General features: G+C 37.8%; 1 protein-coding gene across 1 annotated transcript in view; it reads left to right on the forward strand.

The window, feature by feature from the left end:
• Positions 1 to 16,750, forward strand: part of helz (helicase with zinc finger) — a 54,188-nt gene that overhangs the window by 14,278 nt on the left and 23,160 nt on the right. The window contains 8 exon segments of the mRNA XM_051919067.1: positions 159 to 357; positions 648 to 755; positions 895 to 1,192; positions 2,184 to 2,451; positions 7,489 to 7,822; positions 10,508 to 10,638; positions 11,943 to 12,122; positions 12,499 to 12,600. Of these exon segments, the coding sequence (XP_051775027.1) occupies positions 159 to 357; positions 648 to 755; positions 895 to 1,192; positions 2,184 to 2,451; positions 7,489 to 7,822; positions 10,508 to 10,638; positions 11,943 to 12,122; positions 12,499 to 12,600 (1,620 nt within the window).

Below are 16,750 nucleotides of genomic sequence, written 5' to 3' on the forward strand. Positions count from 1 at the left end.
TCTGCTGGAGCCAATCCCAGCCAACACAGGGCGCAAGGCAGGAAACAAACTCCGGGCAGGGCGCCAGCCCACCACAGATATATATATATAGTGTCTTGTTACACTGATGCACTTCATTCTATACATCTACTGACACTTTGGTGCTGTCTTGGGTACAGGTTTTTGGAACAGGGTCTTTGCCGCTATGGGGCACAGTGCACCTCAGCCCACTCAAAGGAGGAGCTTGCAGAATGGCAGAAGCGGTATGCTTCACGTTTGATTCGCCTGAAACAGGAGCAGGAAGGAAAGCAGCTCACGGGAAACTACATGGAGATGCTCATCGAGAAGTGGATGAATTCCCTGACTCCCGAGAGAGTGGTAAGTATGAACTCTGCAGATCACTTAACCTAGGTACCTGCTGTGTAGGCCCTCCTCCAGTAATGTTTAGCATGTTCTCCCTCTAATTTTTACCAATGCCCTGCCAGTGTTTAATTTTCTAATAGCTGCTTCTGTTTTTTTTTTTGTCTTGGCTTGCTCTGATACTAGTGCTTTTTCTTTGTACTTCCCATTTTGCTTTATTGACTATTTTACTAGCGGAACGTGCGAGGTAGAAGTACATTGTTTTGTAATATTAATACTTAGTCTCTTGTTTGTTTTTTTTCCTCAAGCTTAGTGACTATTTAGAAGGAGTCACTGTGGAGTCCACCCCAGAGCTGTCCATCACAGTAACTGCCAAAAAATCGTACCAGAATTGGACATTCTCACTTTTTTGTAAGGTAGGAAGCATCGTAACATGTGATTAAGAGACCTCGTGGCTAAATATATGGACTTTTTAGCATATTAGTGGGATATTTCGGGCAGCCACCAGCTTTCTGTTCATGGTGGTATTCTTTTTTATTTCTTTATTGTCCTCAGCCTGCAAGAACACTGTATAGAATAGCTCTTTTATATGATGCTCACCGGCCTCATTTCTTTATCACAACTGTTTCTGTGGGAGATGCAACCAAGCAGGTGCTACAAGATGTCCCAGACAACTGCCAGGAGTGGATTGGTGGCGAAGGCACAGAGAATGGACTTGATCACTGCATTTATAAAGTGGTGGTTGCATTTAGCACTGAAATATTTGGGACATTTCGGCAGACAATTGTCTTTGATTTCGGTACTGAGCCTGTACTGATGCAAAGAATCATGGTGGATGCTGCTTCAATTGAAGGTAAAAATTGCACTAGCATCAATCTAACAAGCAGCTGTGATATACACATGTATTCCTGTTACTATGCAGTCCAGGGTAATTGCTGAGTTTATTTTATTATAGCATATTTTACATGGTTACTAAGTCTAAAGAAAACATTTACAAACTCACTAACCTTACAACATTTGGTAGGTAGCATAAAATTAGCATATCTGTTCAATTACAAGGCAAATAAGTATTATGCTGAAAGTTATTTTTTTTCATTTTTTGGTTCTTATTTCTGGATGTTAGCTGAAAGGGGATTCTAGGTGCAAGACAGGTGTTAACAGATAGTTGTTGCTATTGTTACTGTAGGTTAGACAAATGAACTGTTTTACAAAGGTCAGTAGTTGGGGAAAAAATTAAACTTGCAGCTTCAGTCACCCCTGGAATTTTTCTGGTTTAGCATTGTGCTACATGGTGACACAGTAACCAGCATAATCATTATCATTTATGTGGATAGGTGCATTCTATTAAAATTTATGTCAGTGGTTGTAATTTCAGTGTAGTGTGAAATACTGTATAAGGGTTTCTCACTTCTTCCTTCAGTCCCTTCTCTTTATAAGAATAACTTGGCTTTCACTTACTTCAGGAGAGTGTCTTTTCTCTCTATATAATTCTATTGTATCAACTAGCCTCCTTTTCAAACTTATGCTGTGTAAGTTTTGAATGGCAATGGCAATGACAGTCTATTTCTTAGCCATTGCTGATCCATTTTTTGTTTTCTATTTGTGAAAATATTTCCTGGCTGGTTATAACGAGTTTCCTCTTCGGCCTTTCATTGATGATCCTTTTGTTATGTAACTTGTATTTTCATGGAGATTGTAAATGCACATAACCGCCAATTGTTGAATACATTGTGATTGCCTAGGCAAAACCCTAAAATTCTCTTAATAGTTCAGGCAGTTCCATTTCCCTTTCAGTCCCTGATGAGCTGAGGTAATTATTCCTTGCACTCTTTCTTTCCTTGTAGATCTAGAACATTTGAGACAAGCCCGTCAACAGTTACTCATCACAGCAAAACGGTGGGACTCCTCATGCAAAACAATAGTTGAATTTGAACCCAATGAGACTACTGAATTGGAGAGAAGCCTTCTGATGCGATACCACATCCCACTTTCAGCAGACCAGCTCTTTACACAGAGTGTCCTAGATAAAATGTTGACCAAGGACAACTACCAATCCAGGCTTCATGACCTCCTTTACATTGAGGAGATAGCCCAATACAAGGAAGTCAGCAAGTAAGTCATTTATCTAGAAAACCAGTTACTGTGTAATGTTTGCACTAATGTTAGAGAATTTTCTTGCAAGAATTTCATTTGCCTCTTTAGTGCAAGGTTCCCCCCCAGTATATGTTCCTTTCCAGATCAGTAAGCAGTTGTTTCCAAGCCCTTCCCTCAGTGTAACTTTGCTTGTCCTGTGACTAGGTCAAACACACTCAACTTCAGGATTACCGAGAGCCAAGGTATTCTCTCTACCAAATCACCATAGGTTTCGTAACTGAGATTTGAGCATTATTAGTTACAATTTCTATATTTATAGATATTTGCTTAAACCATCTATTGGATAATGTTTTTTTATTTTAAACTGTTGGTTTCTCTTTGGTGGACGGTGCATGTGCCCAAAAAAAAGTCTTAACTGTATTCTCGTACCATTGCTCACGTACTAAAGTGTCAGCAGGCATTTTTAGTGGCATTTACACATGTAATTTGTGAGCATGCCCTTGTTGATAAAAAAAGGAAGCTCTGCAGTCTACTTGTGACTTTATGCTGTATGAAGACAAGTAAATAAATCAAGATAAGTAACATTCGATCTGGCTTTTATTTAAGTAACATATAAATGCTTCTTATGTAAAGACCATCACAAAACATAATGGAGCGCATTTGTTCTGTTATACTGGTATCTTTTTATGAAAGTGCTTATTTGATATTTGGACATTAGTCTACCCATATTATACACTTCATGTCTACATTTTGTCGTTAGTACTAAAACATGGAAAAAGTTTGTCTTTTAGGTATGTGTTCAACATTTCGTGTCATCCTACACTTACACAGATCTTTGTAGACATTGAACACATGTGAAATGCATGTGTTCCGAATAAAGATACATTTTTTAGCCTAGGTACCAGACTCCCTGATAAACAAGGCTTCAGTTGGGAGAGAATTTTGCAGTTTCTCCGGCGGTGGGAGGGATGATATAGCAGGCTGCTTGGGATTATCAACACATTTACAAGACAAAAGACGCTGAATGGAGACATGCGAGTGGATTTAAGGTGGGCCGGATTTACGAGTTTTCTCGTAAGCTGTTGGTAATTCTAATGTTTTAAAAGTTCCTGGAACATTTTCCCCTTTTTATGTATTAAACTGCAGTCTTATAAGTTGGAAAGTATTCAAATGTTTTGAATACCACAAATTGTTGTAAATAGGTAATTCCTTTGCCCCCCTCCTCACTTTTTTGGCTCATGCAGTCCACAAATAGAATAGGAATTGATTTAAAGTCCTAGATATACAAAGCTCCAGGACCACTGTTATACAATTAAAAAACTAATAGTTTACAATAAAATAAGTTCAGAGTCATGGTCTTTTCTCCTTTTTAACTCCTTTTTTATCTCCTTGTGCTTAGTAGGCTTAAATGTTATCATTTGTATTTTAAATATAATTTAATGTGGCACATTTGTCATTTGGAAATGCATTTCTATAATTGTGTATTTTACCACCAGGTGGCACACAAGATCTGTTCCTCTATGTAGCTAAAAAGCTGTCGGTGAAACATTTTGCCTGTGCAAATAAATAAATAAATGCTAATCGTGGCGCGGCATCTGGGGAATTGTGCAGGTTGAACATTTAATGTTGAATGAAATGTGATTTCTTTGTAAATGGAAATGAGTTTCAATCTCCTGCTAATCAGCACCTGCTGTTTAGGGGATTCTTCAATTGGCTGTCTCATTCGCAGTGCTGCACAGCTGAAAAGGACATTATTCTTAATGTATGGAGGTGTGCTGCCTACATCTGATCTGGGGAAGGTCATAGGGTGCCAGCGAGGCATTATCCATACCTGGGCATTATGTGACCTAATTTCACTTGCCCTGTCCTAAATTTAATTTGTCTTATTCAAATTCTTGACCTCAAATTAAAAGTGAAATTAACATTGGGGTGTGTGTTGCAAGCACCCTGATCGTTTCACCAGATTTGTAGTCTTGGCTATAGATTAGCAACAAAGTGAGCACACATATCACAAATCTTTGGTGTGATTTTTTTTTCCATTTTCTAATGCAAGAAATGTTGAGCATGACTGTTTCACAACTACGTGCGTAGTTTTCACAAATGTTGCTTTACTGTTACTTATCAAATCTTGTTTTGAAATACAGAGGTATTCATATACCCATTGTTTTTTTGGTTGTGTAGTTTCTAACACGTTAGCTTTGGTATTGTTCAACCGTTTTTGCTGACTGGAACCTTGTTTAACTACCATTTTTACACTCCTTGTGGGTTGTTTGTGGTCTGCCTTGAAGGACAGACCTTCTCTCATTATTTGTGACATTTTTTGTATTGCTTTTTCATTCTCTTAAATTTACTTCAAGGACTCTGAACAGTAGCTTTATTGTTCTTAGTCATGCCCTTTGTTTCTTCTCAGTTTGAAGGGAATAATAGTACTTCAGATTATTTAGTTACAAATTGGACTTGTCCCAGACCTGCATGTCCTGATACTTTATATAAACACCTCTTCTTTCTCCAATATTCTTTTGGGAATATGTTCCTATTGTCTCTGATACAAGTCTGTTGTGTATTTAGCAATATTTCAAATGGAGGAATCTTTTTGTCATGATTTCAATATATTCTCAGTATATCCTCATCTATTGATACCTTTCTTTAGAGTTATACATCAGAGGTTCTTTGTCTAATATATTGGGCTTTGTCACACTGATAGAATGCTACCTTATTTCTCTCATTTGAAATTACTTGACTATCTTATTGAAGTGCTGTATTATCTCTACCTTGAAAAGATAACATTTGCATATCCACTTATGGAGGTTGCACAAAGAACGATAGACACTTGGAATAAGATACCAATTAGTGTGGTAGACAGTAAGACTTTAGGGACTTTCAAAACTCAACTTGATGCTTTTTTGGAAGAAATAACTGGATAGGACTGGCAAGCTTTGTTGGGCTGAATGGCCTGTTTTCTTCTAGAGTGTTCTAATATTCTAATAGATGTCCCGTTGACCAGGCTCTGTCATATTTTAAAGTCGTTTATGCACGTTGCATTAAACTCGCAAGAATATGAAATGCAATAATTATATTTTTACATGCCCAAGGATGTCTTCTTTCAAATAAATCAAGTTTCCATGTTGTCTGGTCTCTTTCATTAGTACAATACAGTATATGATTTGCACACATATGTGCCACGGCAAGCAGTTAGTCACAGATGAGTGAATCTGCTTTTATCAAAGATCTCACCTACGTCAAGTCGCAATCAGTGAAAGGCTTATTGCCACTCGGATAGCTGGGATTCGCTACATTCCAATGATGCAGAGTTTTTTTTGTGATTGATCATTCATATTACTTGTGACTGTGCATAAAAGAGAGGGAATGAATTGAGTGTGTGACAGCTCATCTTTATGTTCTCTTACACACAAGCTTGTTTGATTGACACACAATCAGACTTGAAGTTTGCACAAATGGTTTGCACATATGGTTGAAGAAGTACTAGAAAAGTTACAAAATTTTAGTCTGACTACATTTTTGACTCTATTAATATAGAGTGACACATTTGCTGATGGACTCAATGGTACACTTGATTGGTAAATATTTCTCTTGATATAACTTTAAAGTTTTGCAGCATGTAGTTTTACAGTTCAAGTGTCATGGATTCAATTACCATACCAGGAGGCTGTCTGCTGCATGTTCTCCCTATGTTAGTTTTCTGAGTAGTGGTCATTCTAGTTTTGACTTAAGGGTACTGATAATGTACCCGCTTGCAGTTTCACATAGGGGAACCCTGTTCCCACACTATCCCTCTCCAGAAATCCTGCCAAATGTCACTGAATCATGCTGCACAAACTTTTATGATGGACTAGTCTTCAATCAATATGTGCTTGTATCATGCCATGTGAAGACCCACTTCAATCCTGCCAACCCAACAGAATGTTACTAAATCACACCGCATAAAGTTTCAGGGTGGGGTGCTTTTTTACTTGTATTGTACAGAACCCTGCTCGCAAATTCACGTGGGAAACCCCCTCTTTCCCCAGTCAATTGAATGTTACTGTTCCACTGCACTGTTTTGAGTAACCCAGTTTTCAACATGCAAGGCAAAAAAGTACTGTTTAGATTGATTAGATGCTCTGTATTGTCCCCTGTGTAAATGGATTAAGTGTGTGTGTGAGACTGGCTCTGGGGCCCTGTCCAGGCCTGTTTTGTGCTCTGAACCTGACACTTCCAGAAGAGGCATTGCCTCCACACATTGACCAAGAACTGGAAGAGGCTGATATGAAAATAAATGTATTTACTTGGTTTATTCTCAATGTGAAATGCAAGAAAAAAGCAGCAAAATAATAACAGTAATAATAATATGAGCACTAAATCTTTGAAGGTAGGAGAAAATGTGTGAATTGCAGCATACAGTATAAACCCCAATCTATTGTACAAAATGTTACTCTGTGGCAAATAGAAATTGTTTCAAGGACTGGAATGAAAAAAAATATTTAGAGAAATTAAGTGCAAGACTAAATGTTTCCAAAATGGGTTACAAAATATATCCAAAAAGGCGGACACTTTGAGCCAAACAGTATAACTTTGCAGTGCTATGGAATATGACATCTAAACTTTGTACAGTGATAGTTGACAGATTTGGACAGAAAAGAAAATTGGTTCCAGGGTTGTGCATCATAAAATGTCTTTGTTATGTACTGTAAAATCTAGTTTTTTGAGAGAAATTCCTCAATTCCATTTGCAGCTCCTTTATTACATGAGCAGAATAATAGCCCTTCATTTTTGTGTATGTAATTTAGGCACAATAATCCCCCAAACCTCATAAAGCATAAGTGGTTAAGATGTTTCTGTTCACTATTTTACAACAGATTAATAGCACAATTTTACAGGAAGATCAGGAATATTCACAATACCTTAGTATGTTATTTATTGCTCTTTTACTAGTTTATTGATGTCAGTTTCAGTTTTTGGAGATAAAATTTATGAAAAAGTGTATATTTTAAATGAAGAAACAGTACTACAGTCTCTAAAGCTTCAAAATTTTAACTTGCTCTTCACCTTTTGTAGGTTCAACATTAAGGTACACTTGCAACTCTTGTCAAGCTTCATGCTCACCGGGGTCTCTGGAGGTGCAAAGTACGCTCAGAATGGACAACTCTTTGGCCGTTTCAAACTCACAGAGACTCTTTCTGAAGACACTTTAGCTGGAAGACTGGTGATGACCAAAGTCAATTCTGTTTTACTACTGCCGCTTACAAAGGAGAAGCCTGTGCAGTCCCCAGGAGCCAAAGAGAAAGTCTATGAAGCTGTGATAGAAGAGAAGACCAAGGATTATATTTTCTTACGAATGTGTAAGGACTGCTGTGAGGAGCTAAAGTTGCGCTCTGATCGGGAAGTGCAGGTAAGAAGATGGCTACGTGAGAACTGACCTCTCTTATACCAAGTAATGTTAGATACATGGAATGCGAATGGATGACTATTCAGTAAATAAGATTCCTATCCTGTTTAATGTCTGTGGTTGCTGCCTGTAATTAATTGCAGCTGGCAGGAATGTATTGTATAATGTGATGAGAGATAACTAGAGAACAGTTCACACATCTTAATAGAATTGTGTATTCAGAGATAGGTACTTGAATTAGATGTGCACTCTTTTGTAGTTTCACTTTTTTTATTGTTCCACTAAAAAAAAATAAATCTGTGTCTCATAATATGTGGTGTGGCTACATGTGTTTGTCCTAATATCTATTTGTGTGAAAATAATTCATCATTTCTACTGAAGAGAGATTTTTTATTCATATAATTATTGTCGCATTCTTTAATGAGAAAAATTTAGAACAGTTTAAACATCTATTGATATCAGTCTGCCATTCTCAATAATTTTAAATACTCAGGTAACATTCCAGTTAAAACAATAATACCAATAATATTTTTTACATAAGCAGAAAGAGAAAAAGAATGCTGGAGGGAGTTCTGAGTCACACATGAGTGACTTGTCATTCCTTGCTAGCTAGTAAAATCCATATTGGTTTTGTCAGGTGGTTCAGAATACAGCACTATCTTTAGAAGGCAGATTGGAGCTTGAACTGGATGCACTGGTGCACATACCATTGAGATGTTATCCAGCATGCAATTGTACATTGAAGCAGTAAGCTAACACGGTGTCTCTCTCTGAAGAAAAAAATATACACTTTTCTAGTACATTCCTTCAACTGTGGGAGGAATCCACCATTAAACCGGTATAGTGAAGCCCTTGCCATTCAGTGATTACATGGCTGATGTTTGGTGGGGTGGCTTATTCTCCTCACTAAAGGTTAGTGCATCTGTGGCTTTTCCAGGTTGAGCAACTCCATAGTTGGCATGGTAGGGCCCAGCATAAGTCAAACACTTGACCAAAAAATGACTTCTTATTCTATGTCATTACCATCGTAGATTTCTTGTCTTAAGTTTTCTGATACATTCTGTGCTGACAATTGTTGTTTTTACATTTTTCTAATAAACCTGCAGTTACAGGGTAAATATTATGCGTATGAGGTGCAATTTACAGTTTTGAACTGTTTGCTGCTTCACGCCCTTTTCTTTGCAATTTTTACCTCTTTGAAAGGAAGAATAAGTCTCCACTCAGAATGACAAGAAAATAAATTAGAACATTCCATTTTAAAGTCAGCTTATGGATGGCAAGGTCGGAGCCTTCCATTATCTATTCAGTATCAATGGGTGTACTATGTAGTTGTAAAAAGGCAAGCATTTTAATGAACTCGGTAAATGCTTATATCAGTTTAACACAACATTAACTTGCTAGAATGGTTCTTACAGTTTACATGGTCACATACTACCTTGTTGATACAGGTTGTATACAGCTCAAAAATACACTGAAGTACCAAAACATTATGACCAGTCCTGTATGAAATGAATGGCTTTGACTGTCTTGTGACAACAACACTTATCAAGGTCAGAGGGATATATTAGAGGGTAAGCTGGCATTAGATAATTTATAGCAATTATGGGACATACTTGAGTAAACACAGCCAAAAGCACATCTAGACTGTTAACATTTTTTGAGTCATCGGTCCAGGTCTTTTGACGGCAATGGGTGAACCAATTTACTATTAGGTTAGTTTGCGTAATAAAGTGGCCTCTCAGTGGATGTTGTAATAGGCATTACCCCACTTTTTGCTGCTATGTAAACCGTGTTGTAGCAACAGCCGTAAGTCGTTCCAACATGGTTCTGAACAAACTAATGCAGTTTATTACACCATAGTGGTATGAAAAGCTTTGTGAGTCTATTGAGTGGTACAGTTCTGTTCTGAAGGCTAGGGCCTTCTCAGTGAGCAGGATGATGTCTTACCTTTTCTAGATGCTTTGGTTCATGGATGGGATATCTAATGTAAAGTGAATTTGGGGTGTTTGGCTATCCTTTTTGTATATTTTTTTTTCTTTTTTCTATGCTGCCAGATAACTACAAAGGGGTGACATTTTACTCGAAGTGTGTAGAACATTGTGGTTGTGGGTTAGATTGAAATTAAAAACAATTTTCATTGATGAGTATTTTTCCAATTCTCAATTAAGGAGAATGCCGATAGTGAAGAAACAAAATGCTTTGAAGAGACAGCATCAGACTCCTATCAAACTTGGTTGATTAAGTCTTCAGTCCTTGGGGCACTTTGAAATCCTTAAATGGTTTTATTTGTCCCTTCTCTTTTCTTATTGCTGTTCTAAATAATTCAGCCTGCCAGGTTTTCCCAGAGCATCACATTGCTGTATACCAGATGTGACTGTAAAGTGCTTTTATGTGTCAGGTGGGGCATAGCCTGACGGGTATAATCAAATTGTGCTTCGCCCCCACAGAATGCTATAAGCAAACCGTGCATAAAAACAACACCCTCTTTCTGCTTCCACTTAGTCTTTTTCCTTGACCTACACATTTCCATGGCCAGTTCAAAAAGCATCACTAAGCTTCACTTTGTAGGATCACATTTGATGGCTCAGAAGGCTCTTTTTCCCTATCTGATCATTGTTTTTAGACAGAGTTTCTCGATTGGCTTTTCTTATGATTCATTGGTCTAATCTCCCCTCCTTACTTTTGCAGGTTGAACTCCAGTTCCAGCTAAATCGTTTGCCACTTTGTGAAATGCAATATGCATTGGATAGAATCAAGGACACTGATATTCTTTTTCCGGATACTAGTTTGATACCCACCATCCCTTGGAGTCCCAACAGGTGTGATCTTGTTCTTGGTAGCTATTACTTAGATGATGCACTGAATAGCCTTCTCATAATGATCAGCTATGGCTTAATTTACTCCATATCTGAAAAAGTGTTTTATGGATTGTTATATAGCAGTAACAGTCAAACGTAACCCATTTGACTCATCATTTAAATCAGTGGTTCTCAAGTTTTTTTTTTGCTCTGTGCCCAATTGTAATATGAAGGTTGTAACAGACCATATTAAACATTATTTCTTGCAAGGACTTTTTGACTCAAAATTTAACAAAGCAGTATCTCTCAAATACAAGTAGCTCAACAAACATCTATCAGCAATTTCATCTAGCAGGGACACAAATTGTTTGTCTTGTCAGGTCATCAATGGGTCACGCAAATATATCACAGAAATTGGCATTGTTTTCAAGCAGATAAGCAAACATATAGTGTAAGAGTACTCAATGCAATGTCAACTAGACAAACAAGGCTTTCAGCAATTGTGTATGGCTTTTTGTATTTCGCTATTAAGTACCTAATTTGGGCTTGATTAAAAAATATTGTTTGTTTGGTTTTGATCCTCTGCTAAATATGCAACTTTCTGTTCTTACAATGAAAATGTTATATTGTTTTTAGCATGTGTAGAGTGCCATGTTTCTACATTTTCTTGAGTTTAACCTGACTTTTTAAGCAGCCATGGGTAAGGAATTCTGAACACACAAAATAATTGATAGAGCTCTTCTTCAATAAGCAAGCATGTAAATTCATACTGCAGGAAATCAGCTTGATATTTCTGCTTTTTCACTCTATTTTTCAATAGGTTGCTTGCTCTTTGACTTTTGTATTTTACTATATGTTCTTGAGCAAACCATTCCAATTGGTTTTTTTTTTGTTTGGTTATTAAACATGTGTCACTGCTACATCTTTATTACCAAGTATATATAAAAATCATGAAACAAAAGTCTATAATGAATGTAACATCACTGTCTACAAGCTGGCAGAATAAAACAGTTAAAATCATAAAATGCTGCTTTTGCACTTCTTTCTGTTACACCCAGTTACTCCATACACTTTTACAAAAGCGTCGCAGCAGTTCATATGCACCCTTGAATTTCCCTTGTGTCCCCTGCTTTGAGAGCCACTGGCTTAGATGTATGAGGAAGCCTTTCTCGGGTTCAAACTCACTATTGACTATTATTCCTATGTCCATTTTTAGATACTTGGGCACATGCTCAAAGTGTTTGTGAAATTGGGTTTTGGTATTTTGTGTATCAGGTTTGTTGTCTACCTTTTTTGTTTATTTATTTTTTTATTTTTTTGAGCAGGCAGTGGGATGAGCAGTTGGACCCTCGACTAAATGCCAAGCAAAAAGAAGCTATTCTTGCTATCACCACGCCACTCACTATCCAGCTGCCTCCTGTTCTCCTCATTGGTCCCTATGGGACAGGCAAGACATTCACTCTTGCTCAAGCAGTCAAACATATACTGAAGCAGAATGATACTAGGTAAGGCATAAAATGCAGTGCATTTCCAGCAAGCTTTCTTTTTTGGACACCACTTGAACATATTAAAGAAGAGTGTATCACAGACGGATATTTTCCAGAATATCAAGCACTCAGCCCAAATGATACTTTATGGAGTAACTGTGTATTATGCCCTGCATTTCTGTTGTATTGAGAAGACTGAACTATTGTTAAGTCACCTATGCTTGTGTTGAAATTGACCCTCCATATGCACATTTTGTTGTGGTGGCTTGGGTAACCATTATTTCTACTACCTTCTTTTTGTGGTTGCCAGCCCATGCATTTTTAATATGCTGAGGATTTCTCATGTGAGTGGGTCAGTCTTGCTGAGCTCTCTTTTGTATTGTTCTGCCCACAGAGTCCTCATTTGCACCCACTCCAACAGTGCTGCTGACTTGTACATAAAGGATTATCTTCACCCCTATGTAGAAGCAGGAAACATTCATGCTAAACCTCTCAGGTAATTGTCTATTAAGGAGCAATCAGGGTCTATTTGTTATACTAACTAAATTAAGTTCTTTCACTGGTGCTATTGGTATGTTTGTTGGAAAAATGCTTTACCTTGCTTTACATTATTTGGCACAACTGAAAGGATAATGAGGAATTTAGCATTACAGACTGGTGCTGTCTAAAATGAGAAGCTCAACACAGACAGAAATAGCTGGAATCATCTCACCTTACCATGCAACTATGCTACTTTTTCTGAATTTTAGGGTTGTTTTTATTGTTTTTATGTCACACTGACTGGTGGCAATTTCTATCCTACTCTTCTTTGGTCACTTGATCTCATCAGTGTTTGTTAGTTTCTAGTGTTGACCTTTTAACCTTTTAATGGATTGGCTTGCATGGTGACATTGATCACAGAGGTTGAGCTTTGAGGTGTCTCTGTTATCCAGCACTCATTTCATTAAATTTTAAAATCATGGCAGATGTTTTTAAATCACTTCTATGGCAATGGGATAAAGACGGGTGTCTAATTTGATTTGTGTCACTCTTATAGTCATTGGGAAGATGAGCTGAGGTGTTTTACAAGATTGATTTCAGATTTTTGTTAATTTTATGGAAGTTGCTATTAACACAAAAATATTAGAGAAAGGCTTTGTTTATCAACATTTAACACTGATTTTTTTTTTTCTTACATCCTGATCAACTCAATCCCTCAACCTGCACACCCCATTTCTCTTCTGAGGATTGTTGCACTAGAAAATCACATCAGGCAGATGTCAGCATGAGACAGACTATTTCTCATGTTTTGTCGGACACATTAATTGGTATCTGGTACATTTCATCCAGTAAATTGGGTCGTGTTCCATTAACACCAGAATTACAGAGAATGTTTTAGTGAAGCTGTAACTTGCCTCATCGTTCTGCTTCTGTTACATAAGCTGGAATTGACGCAGATGCAGTTTACTGAGAGAAATCCTTAGACCACATATTTGTTACCTGCTTGTCTTCCTCTTTTCTCTTCTCATGGGATTCCATGTGTATTTGTGTTGGTTGTGCCCTAAACCTCAAGAAGTTTTTTTTTTTTTTTTTTTTTTTTATTCTGAGATTGAGTATTTCTTATTCAGTGTGTTCCATCATTGGATAAGTTTAGGAGTTCTTTTTCTTGCAAACATTGCCCCTGACTGTAGCTAGTAATTTCCTCAAATTTCATACCGATTTCTTAATATCAGCATCCCAGTTCGTAAGATAGATGTTTATTAAGACCAGCTGCCTGTCCCAGTCCTATAGCTGTTTTCCAGCTGTGATTGTGTGGTTGTGATTGTAAGCCCATTGTGGCACTCCTTGTGTGATTTTGGGCTATACAAAAATAAATTGTATTAAGTTGTATTCCAGTTTGGAACAGTTGGCTAAGTTCCTCCTCACCAGGCAATTTCTTTAAATGGAATACTAGGACTGACTAGGAAGTACGTCCTGTTGTTACTTCAGATGTCAAGGAAGTAAATAAATAATTATTGATTGTCATGAGCATCCATATCAACAAAATTTAAAATGAGTGTTTTTACTTTTTCACATTTTGATAAATGAAGAGTTCTTTGACTATTGCTCTCAATAGGAGATGATAATCATCTTTGAAACTTAAGCCATGCAACCTGTACTTTAGGAATTCATGATCAAGGTATCTGTGGTTTGAATTCTAAAGACCTTCAGTCCTATATTGCAGTTGTTTTATGGGTAGCAGGAGTTTGGAGAGCCTTACACAGAAATTAGAAGGTGCAGTACTATTAAAGCATGCAAAACCTGCAGTGGAAGACTGTGTTGTGATTTTTCCCATTTTTCTGTTTGTGTTTAAGTTTTATTCTAATCAAAGCAGGTACATCAACATTTTTCAGAAGCAGTTCTGCCATCAATACTCAAGCAGTATGCCATTGTCCATGTATTATCTGTAGGCAAAGACTATGTGTGATCCACAGCAGAGCATAAATGTCTTCCTGTTTATTTTCTGTGAAAAGTGGCAGAAGAGACAGTGTTCTCGCTCTTTTCGTATAATTTGCATAGCTTGTACATAAGTGGATGTTCAAGGGTTTCTTGTGTGTCATTTTTTCAAAAGTAAACTAAATACAGTGGAACCTCTAGATACGAGTTTAATTCGTTCCAGCACTGAGCTTGTATAGCGAATTTCTCGTATCTAGAACAAACATCCCCATTGAAAATAATGGAAATCCAGTTAATCCGTTCCGCATCCCAAATATATTAACATAAAAATCAATTTTCCTAACAAATAACACTGATAAATTATATAACTGATTATTAAAAGAATCAAAACAGGTGTCCAAAGTGCAGTAGAGCATTCAATAAATCTTTAAATAAATAATCCTTAAAACAGTTGTGAAGTGGAGGTTTAAAGTACATAAGAATAACAATCCTTTAACACGAGGTTAAAACGTCAACAGGAAGCAGTCTTCAAAAAACAGATGACAATCCCGGTGCTTCTTCTCTGTTAGCGTCTCACCTGCTTCTCCCATGCGGGCTCTGCAACAGGCGAGACACTTAATGCAGCTGACCTTCTCTACACCGTCCTGCTTCAGCTGTTTGGCTCGCCTGTTCAGCTACATGCGAGCCTGTACTCGCTCGCTGTCTCGCACCGACTTCCTACTGCTGCGGATTCCTGCCTCCTCCTGCAACCTCCGTTCTCTCTCCTCTCCTCTCTTTTCTTTTACTTCTTCTCCCCCTTAACCGGCTTGCGCTTCTCTATATATGCGGGGAAGACATGGCAGCTGCTAGGGTTACCACTTTTAATACAAAAAAATAAGGGACGCATACGTATTGATTCAAAACGGGACGCGCAATTTCATTCTCAAATACTGGACGATTCCGTATTTTAAAGGACGGGTGGCAACTCTGCCCAGCCCATCAGCCACAGGAAAAAATCATGGATGTGGGCAGTTTCCCACCTGTGCACTTAGGTGAGAAACGCAGACACCGCAGATCGCCCTCCGGCTCGCTACAGCTACCACGCCCCCCTTGCTAAGCCATGAGCTATACCCACAGCCTGGCTCGTGGCTCGTTACGTGAGCCAATGCTCGTATTTAGATCTGAATTTTTCGCTCATACTTTCCTCGTATTTTGAATTTCTCGTATACAGAGGTGATCGTATCTCGAGGTTCCACTGTAGTTACAAACTGCCAAGAGTGTCAGACTGTGTAAAAGATACTCTGGTATATGTCCTAAACAGCTAATTAGGACTGCCCCTTGGGGTAGAGACAAAGAAATAAAATATTAAATAAAAATTAAAGCAATGGCTATTTTAACTCCAAAATCTCAAAGGGGAGTCCCCCAGATACTGTATATCCAGCAGTTAATTCAGGGGTGTCGAACTCCGGGCCTGGAGGGCCGCAGTGGCTACAGGTCTTCATTCTAATCCTTTTCCTAATCAGTGAGTAGTTTTCACTGCTAATTAACTCCTTTTCCTTTCATTTCAATAGCCCTTTTTTTAAGGATTCAGTCCTCTGAATTGATTTATTTCTTCATTAAATGGCAGCCAAACAGAAATGAGATGTGAAACGAGCCAACAGATGACCAGCTAAACTGGGATGTCAAACTCCAACCAATTTCACTCCAACTAATCTTTAAATGAGAACCAGATTCTTGCTGTTAATTAAGCCTGTTATTTAATTCAATGGCTTGTTGCTGCTCTCATTCTGCCACAGCAGACATTTCCATATCTGTTGATTTTTCTGTTTTTTCTGTCATATGGTGGCTTGTTTGATGTCTCATTATTGTTTGGCTACTAATTAAGGAAAAAGAGACAATTAAGGGGCCTGAGTCAAGTTAATTAAAACTAAAGCAAAAGAAGTTAATTAGCAGTAAAAACGGCTCACTAATTAAGAAGATGGTTAGAATGAAAGCATGCAGCCACTGCAGCCCTCGAGGACAGGAGTTCGACACCTGTGAGTTAATTGGAAGTTAACAGTCATGAAGTAGTTAATAGTGAGAATTACTGTATGTGATGTTTATCATCACATTACTTAATCATGAACCTAGAATTGCATAATTTCCATATGCATTCCCACCTGCATCATTAGTAGGAGATGTTTAGATCAGGCAAAAGCTCTTGACCTGCTTTGAGCTACAACATGGGATTTCCTATTGGTTGGCATCAGCTA

The sequence above is a fragment of the Erpetoichthys calabaricus genome, chromosome 14 (assembly GCF_900747795.2).
Source record: "Erpetoichthys calabaricus chromosome 14, fErpCal1.3, whole genome shotgun sequence".
Lineage (NCBI taxonomy): Eukaryota > Metazoa > Chordata > Cladistia > Polypteriformes > Polypteridae > Erpetoichthys > Erpetoichthys calabaricus.